General features: G+C 44.4%; 1 protein-coding gene across 1 annotated transcript in view; it reads left to right on the plus strand.

Annotated features, from left to right (window-relative positions):
• Window positions 1–7151, plus strand: part of LOC115480164 (cytochrome P450 2G1-like) — a 136383-nt gene extending 129232 nt beyond the window's left edge. The window contains exons 7-9 of the mRNA XM_030218649.1: window positions 1611–1798; window positions 3459–3600; window positions 6361–7151. Coding sequence (XP_030074509.1) covers window positions 1611–1798; window positions 3459–3600; window positions 6361–6542 — 512 coding nt within the window. The 3' untranslated portion in view covers window positions 6543–7151. The remainder of the gene's footprint in view (window positions 1–1610; window positions 1799–3458; window positions 3601–6360) is intronic.
• The last annotated feature ends 1126 nt before the right edge of the window (window positions 7152–8277 follow it).

Here is an 8277-nt window from a genome sequence, read left to right on the forward strand (position 1 = left end):
TATACTCCGGTGGATCCTCCTCTTCCTCTATCCCGCTCTCAGTGGGTGTACCTCAAGGATTTCTCCATCTATACTTCCTCCCTTGGTGCTCTGACCTCAGCCTACGGTTTTAAATATCACCTTTACGCTGATGACTCCCAGATCTACCTCTCTACACCAGAAATCTCGGCAGAAATCCAGGTCAAGATATCTGCCCGCCTGTCTGACATTGCTGCCTGGATGTCTCACCGCCACCTGAAGCTCAATATGTCCAAAACTGAGCTCCTTATCTTCCCACCTAAACCAACTTCTCCCCTTCCCCCACTCTCTATTTCTGTCGACAACACGCTCATTCTTCCTGTCTCATCTGCTCGTAAACCTTGGAGTCATCTTCGACTCCTCCCTCTCCTTCTCTGCACAAATTCAACAGATTGCAAAACCTGTCGTTTCTTCCTCTATAATATTGCCAAAATTCGCCCTCTCCTTTCTGAGCACGCTACAAGAACCCTCATCCACACTCTCATCACCTCTCGCTTGGACTACTGCAACTTACTTCTCACAGGTCTTCCACTCAGCAATCTCTCTCCTCTTCAATCTGTTCAAAATTCTGCTGCACGATTAATATTTCGCCAAAGTCGCTTTGCCCATATCAGTTCTCTTCTGAAGTCACTTCGCTGGCTCCCTATCCATTTCCATATACAATTCAAGCTCTAACCTATAAGTGCATTCACTCTGCTGCCCCTCATTACCTCTCCACCCTCATCTCTCCCTACACTCCTTCCCAGGAACTCTGTTCACTAGGCAAATCTCTCCTAATTGCACTCTTCTCCATCGCTAACTCCAGACTCCGTTCCTTTTATCTCGCCGCACCTTATGCCTGGAATAAACTTCCTGAGCCATTACATCAAGCTCCATCCCTGGCCGCCTTTAAATCCGGGCTAAAGGCCTACCTGTTTGATGTTGCTTTCAATTCCTAACCTGTCACCTGCTCGTAACCTTTATCTTGTCTTCCTCTCTTCAATAGTCCCTTTTTCCTATGTGTCCTATATGTCTGTCCTTCCCTTATCCCTTATTTGTCCTGTCTGTCTGTCTGTCCTGATTTAGATTGTAAGCTCTTTTGAGCAGGGACTGTCTTTTCTTCTTGTTCAATTGTGAAGCGCTGCGTACGACTGGTAGCGCTATAGAAATGATTTGTAGTAGTAGTAGTAGAAGAGATCTCAATTCTCATAAATATGTGTCACAGAGAGGGAAATTTGATGGCATATGAAGAGATATTTTCTCTGATAAACTGTGCTTTTGCTAGGGAAGTCCCAGCATGCACTGGGGGGAACCAAACAATAGGACTGGATTAACTTGCCCTAAAAGAAGAAGCCAGTTAGAAACTCTGCTCATAATTAGAGGGAACTGGTAATTGTGGACTAGCATCACTGGGAAGAACAGGGGTGAAAAAAAGAAGATAGCAATGAACTCACTCACCAAATAGCCCCTCACTTTTAGTTCTGGAAATGTGAATGGTTATTGGGTTGGGTGTTAAATATGAGCAGGGGCAGCACCTGCAAACATACTCTTTGCTACATTTCAGTCTCTTAGCTATGTACGCACACACACACACATATATTTTTTTTTTACAGAAAAGGTAATGCAGGAGATTGACCATGTGATTGGACACAATCGGGCTCCATCAGTGGAGGACCGGAGCAAGATGCCATACACAGATGCCGTTATTCATGAGATCCAGCGCTTCGCTGATATTGTTCCTCTGAATGTCCCCCATCTAGTCACTCAAGACACTGAGTTCCGTGGCTACACCATCCCCAAGGTTAGTTGCATATCAGTTCAGTCCCAGCTAACAACTTTTCAATTCCAGTATCCTTAAGTCTTTCTTCCACCGAACCCATAAACAAGTTTGATTTTGAGGGCATCATATCCAGACTGTTCACCAGTTGTTGATTCAAGACACAAGAATGTGCATGAATTCACATAGGTGTCATGTTCAAACATGCAAACATTTGTGCCTTTTTGCCGGTTATTCCAGCATAATCTGAATCTAGTTTGCTCTAGAGGAGGAATCCTGCACAGACATGGACTGGATTAAAACCTGACTGGTAAGTGCAGGCGTAGGACCCTCCAGTCTTCTTGAACACCATTCTGCTCAAGTTTTCAGACTATCCCTAATAAATATGTAAACTAAAGGATAAATTTACATGGACAGTACTCCAAATATAAGAAAGACCTTTTTCTTCTTTAATCATTAAGGACAGGCTAAAAACTCAAGCTGACTGATGTCAATGTGAACTAAAAGGGCCCGATATTTAGCCGGCGGCGGGAAGCACATTTCCTTTTCACCGCCTGCATTAAACCCTGATAATCAATGCTGGCCTGTATTTGGCGACTTGCTTTGAATATCCAGGTATTTTGGCTGGTAAAAAGCTAGGGCTCCTTTTACTAAGCAGCAGTAACCCCAACGTGGACTTACCGCTCGCTATAACAGAAGTACCACCAGGCTACCGCAGCAGCCCAGCGGTACTTCCCACCCCTACCACGCTGTCATTTCCGGCGATACAAAAATGTATGTATTTTTGTAGTGCTGGACTGTATCCGGCGATAATCAGGCAGTGCCATGCGCTGCCCGGTTACCGTTGGGTTAGTGTGGGAGCCCTTACCACCACCTCAATGGGCTCTCCCCCCCAAAATGGCAGTGCTGCAAGTGCTTTACTTGCCACTCAGCCATTTCCTGCAGGAAAGCAAGACCTTCCCTTTTACCAGCTGCGGTAAAAGGTGGCCTTGGCAAACATATAAAACACACGCCGACACCAGTGCCGGCCCCCTGTTGCCACAGCTTGGTAAAAGGGGCCCCTAACCAGTTAACTTTTTAGTGGTCAAAGATAGGCCTGCTATTTAAGTGGCCTATTTTGGCTGCTCAACATTGCCGGTTTGGTGCTTAATATTTGTGCCTAACTGGCTGTCGTGCAATATAGCTGGTTAGTGGCTAACCGCTACCCATGATATTCAGCGGGAGATAACTGGTTATCTTTCACTGAATATCCGTGGTTAGGCACTTAAACACTATTTAACTGGCCAGGAGCCATTCCTGACAATTAAATAGTCATATTGGCGAGGGGTGGGGGGTGGGAAATGGGGGCAGAAATAAGTAAATGGTTGCTATAACTAATGAAGTAGCAGGGTGTAGTGAGCAGGACAGATGCCCAAGCATGGCGCTCCCTGAAAATACAAGAAACTGCCAGTGGGGTCTGTGGCCTGTTTCTGGCTAAGACATAACATTCACTGACTCTTATTTCCCAGGACTAGAACAAGAGCATCTCCCATTTCAAGAGCTGCTACTTGAGCGACTGCATGAAGGAAGGGAACAATGGAAGACAGAGTGCTGAAGAGTGGAACCTCATGCAGAACTTTCTCAAGTTATGCCACTGACTAAAGTGAGATATTTGATCTGTTATGTCTCAAATTCTTGTTTCCAGGGTACTATGGTGTTCCCTATGCTGACCACAGTCTTGAAGGATCCCCAGTGGTTCAAGAACCCTTATAGCTTTGACCCTGGACATTTTTTGGATGAACATAATGCTTTTAAGAAGAATGACGCTTTCATGCCTTTTTCTGCAGGTAATTATCTTGGGGGGGGGGGGGGGGGAGTGAGAACTGGATAAAAGGGAACTTCACACTGAGATTCACAACATAAAAAGGTAGAGAGGCATCATCTGGTTCTTCAGAGTCTGCCACTCAATGTATTCAACAATTGTATGTGTGTATCCCAAAACTCGTGGGCTTAGAACAAGACAATTACCAGTAATTAAAAATTTTCATTCAGTTTTCCTTGTACTGATAGAATCATGAAAAAATAGGACAAGAAGGGCCTGAGAAGGTCATTTACTCCATCTGTCTGCTCCTAGACTAGGATCTAGTCAGTCCCAGACAGATGTGAGTCTCATTGGCTCTTCCAAACCACCAATGAGAACAGCTGGCCTGTAGAAACTGAGTGATAAGGCAGGGTGCTTACTTGTGACAAGTAGGAGGAGTTTAGAGCTCTAAGCAGAATTAAGCCCCAAAGCAGAGAGGTTGGGTGTCCTGGAGGCACTTTCTCATAATGCACAGCCTCAGCAACAGCATTCTATAAGTCCCACTCCCTTAAAGGCAGAGGGGCAGTCCATCTATGATTCCATTATTACAATTCTCTGAGTACCACTGGCTTGTGAGCACTTGTGGCTTTAAGAGGGTGGGACTGATGGGTACAACTACTCAGATTGAGCTATGCATATAAGGCTATAACAGACGAAGAAGTGTTTTTTTCACTGCATCACCCTTAGGCAAATGCGTACTCTTCCTAATGGAGTATCTGGGCCTGGTATTAAAATAGACTTCTTGGGGAATTTCCCCTTTTTCAGTGTTGCATAGCTAGGTTGGGTAGGTGGAGAAGCAGAAGCCATGACCTGCAGACTATAAGGTAAAACTAAAACTGTATCAGCTTGTTCTGAAAGTCTAGAGCCAAGTGGGAACCCTACTGGTGGGGGAGGGGGGCATGGACCAGTTGGAGCACCACTGCTGTATAATATCTTTTCCTCCCGCATAAAAAAAGTCATCAGGGATTTATCTAAAACGATAATACAATGCATGGCCTAGTGTAGTGCTTCCCAAACTTTTATCTAATATGACCCCATTTTATTACTTAGAATTCTCATGCTCCAGATGATGATTAAAAACAAAATAACATCCATCCACTCTCGTTCTATCATTCACTTCTTTCTCTCTTCTACCCCACGCACCCCACCCCACCATAAACCATGCATGAAGGCAGCAGTATACTACTACTACTATACTACTACTACTACTTAACATTTCTAGAGCGCTACTAGGGTTACGCAGCGCTGTACAGTTTAACAAAGAAGGACAGTCCCTGCTCAAAGGAGCTTACAATCTAAAGGACGCAATGTCAAGTTGGGGCAGTCTAGATTTCCTGAATAGAGGTGTAGTGGTTAGGTGCTGAAGGCGACATTGAAGAGGTGGGCTTTGAGCAAGGATTTGAAGATGGGCAGGGAGGGGGCCTGGTGTATGGGCTCAGGGAGTTTGTTCCAGGCCTGAGGTGAGGCGAGGCAGAAAGGGCGGAGCCTGGAGTTGGTGGTGGTGGAGAAGGGTACTGAAAGGAGGGATTTGTCTTGAGAGCGGAGGTTGCGGGTAGGAACGTAAGGGGAGATAAGGGTAGAGAGGTAAGGAGGGGCTGCAGATCGAGTGCATTTGTAGGTTAGTAGGAGTAGCTTGAACTGAATGCAGTACCTGATCAGAAGCCAGTGAAGTGACTTGAGGAGAGGGGTGATATGAGTATATCGGTCCAGGCGGAAGATAAGACGTGCAGCAGAGTTCTGAATGGACTGAAGGGGGGCTAGATGGCTAAGTGGGAGGCCAATGAGGAGTAGGTTGCAGTAGTCAAGGCAAGAGGTAATGAGAGAGTGGATGAGAGTTTGGGTGGTGTGCTCAGAGAGGAAAGGGCGAATTTTGCTAATGTTATATAGGAAGAAGCGACAGGTCTTGGTTATCTGCTGGATATGCACAGAGAAGGAGAGGGAGGAGTCGAAGATGACTCTGAGGTTGCGGGCAGATGAGACGGGGACGATGAGGGTGTTATCAACTGAGATAGAGAGTGGAGGGAGAGGAGAAGTGGGTTTGGGTGGGACAATAATAAGCTCGATCTTGGCCATGTTTAGTTTCAGGTGGCGGCTGGACATCCAGGCAGCAATGTTGGATAAGCAGGCCGATACTTTGGCCTGGGTTTCCGCAGTGAAGTCTGGTGTGGAGAGATAAAGCTGGGTGTCGTCAGCATAAAGATGATATTGGAAACCATGAGATGAGATCAGGGAGCCCAGGGAAGAGGTTAGATTGAAAAAAGAAGGGGTCCAAGGACAGATCCCTGAGGAACTCCAACAGAGAGCGGGATGAGGATGGAGGAAGAACCATGAGAATGTACTCTGAAGGTACGGTGGGAGAGATAAGAGGAGAACCAGGAGAGGACAGAGCCCTGGAACCCAAATGAGGACAGTGTGGCAAGAAGTAAATTGTGATTGACAGTGTCAAAAGCGGCAGATAGTATCAGTCAGCATAGGCCCTGTGTGTCAGTGGGTACTCACAGACCCCAGTATATATGGATTTCTATTCTAACAAGAAGACACACAAGAGGGAGGAGCAGGACTTGTAAATATTCAATGACTCGCAGGCCCCTTGCTGACTGCTACTAAATGACATAGATCATTGTGGAAGACCATAAGGAGGGGGAGCAGAATCTCTTTCTATGACCTCATCCATGGAACCACTGACCCGATACTTAGTGGTTATGCATTGTGTTAGTTGCATTAATCTTTTTGATGTCCATCTCAGGGAAGCGGATCTGCCTTGGGGAAGGCCTGGCCCGTATGGAGCTCTTCCTTTTCTTTACCACCATCCTGCAAAACTTCACCATGATGACCACAAAGGACCCAAAGGACATTGACCTGAGCTCAGGACTAAGGTCAGGCAACATACCACGCCCGTACCAGCTGTATGTGCATCCACGCCAATGATATCTTAGCGGCATATTTTGTCTCAGGGACTGTGCAACCTGTAAAATACTAACCCCCCCCCCCCCCCCCCCCCCCCCCAGTATAACTCCTGTCATGGAGCATTTTATATACAAGATCAAACTGAGCAGGAATTCATCATGGCAAACATCCTGTTATTATTCAGCTGTACCTTGTCCTTTTCCTCCTTTGGACTAGGGTTGAGTTGAAAGGCTGTGAGTCATGCAGAGTTTCCTTTCAAGGAAGGAGCTGACGTCCCTGATCAATGAATGCCTTGACTTTGGTTTATATCAGAGTGGGTGATGTTCAAAAGCACTTATGTGGTGAATATCGGGTGCTGGCTACATAAGTGCTTTGCTTTCAGTTTTCTAGGCCTGCTAAACAGGGGGAGATTGGGCCTAAATTTATCTGGAGAGTGACAATGTTAAACTGCTATTTGAATAACTTAATATGTATAATTTAGGGCTGTATATTGAGCAGTGCAACTTAAATGGATAGGCTGGCTAAAATCTGCTTAAAGACACCTAGATAATTTAGGCTAATAGTTTTAAAGAACAGCAGCCCTCAGAATGCTAATCCCAGAATGCTCAAAGTAGGAAACATTAAACAGAAGAAAGGCAATGAGCCTGGTGGTTTAAGTGGTAAGTGTTGTCTACTGCTATGTGGAAGATATGCAGTTTAATCTCCACATTGAGTCATTCCATCCTCAGGATTGCTGGGGACAGAGATGTTGCTGCAGCGACAGTATTCACAACCCCCAGAGGAAGGGATTGCTTAAGGGTGATATCTCATGACCTACTACAGGTCCTAAATCCATGTAATCAGGGATAAAGCTGACACAACCTAGCTCTATTTCCTTTGCATCTGTAGTGTTGCAGTTCTTGCTTCTTGATGTACTGGTGGTAAAACCTGAACTGCTTGAACCTGGATCAGCCTGGTTACCCTTTGCAAGGGGATGTTAAACAAGTACACAAACTTCCAGACACAAGAGTGAGGCCCAGCTGTGAGAAACATTAATCCCCAGTTATTCTGGAATATTAACATTGCCCAGTCCCACCTCATGTATATTAAATGTGAGTGTAAATATGTAAGAAATCATCCTTTATCATTATAAGCAGCAATCTGTGATTGTATAGAACAATGGAGGCTGATGAATATGGCACACTATTATGTTGCAGTTCATTATTTTCTGCTTTGTGGGGCTCACGGGCTTCATTTAGCAGCCTATAATTTTTATATTTTAATGTTTTTATTGTAGATCTATGGTCCTAGATAGTAACAAGAAAAAAAACTGTGTACATATTGTGAAAATAACTGGATAAACCAAAATAAAAATAAAGTTTAAAAAGTATAAATAATAATAACTGTACAGTGCTCTAGACTATTGTTAAAATAAATAAATATTGTAATTCCCTGTATTGTTTTATTATATCAAAATTACATAGGAAATTGCAATTGCTGCAAAACTCTTCTGCAAGGTTGATTTTCATGTCAGGCAGGTTTCATGAAACAATTCCACTTTTGAACAAATTACATTAGCTCAAAGTGGAATAATGTCTTCGTTTTAAAACAGCTTGCATGACTTATGAAAGTTTTTATGGTCTTAATTTGGAAAATATAGTGCAACGTTTCGAATTTTCTGTTACTAGATTGAACCTGAAAAGTGTTCAGAGATTGAACTTAGATTTTCCATCAATGAAAAAGATGAGTCAAAAGTCAATTTGGGAAGGATCGTTTG

This window comes from Microcaecilia unicolor, chromosome 11, assembly GCF_901765095.1.
Source record: "Microcaecilia unicolor chromosome 11, aMicUni1.1, whole genome shotgun sequence".
Lineage (NCBI taxonomy): Eukaryota > Metazoa > Chordata > Amphibia > Gymnophiona > Siphonopidae > Microcaecilia > Microcaecilia unicolor.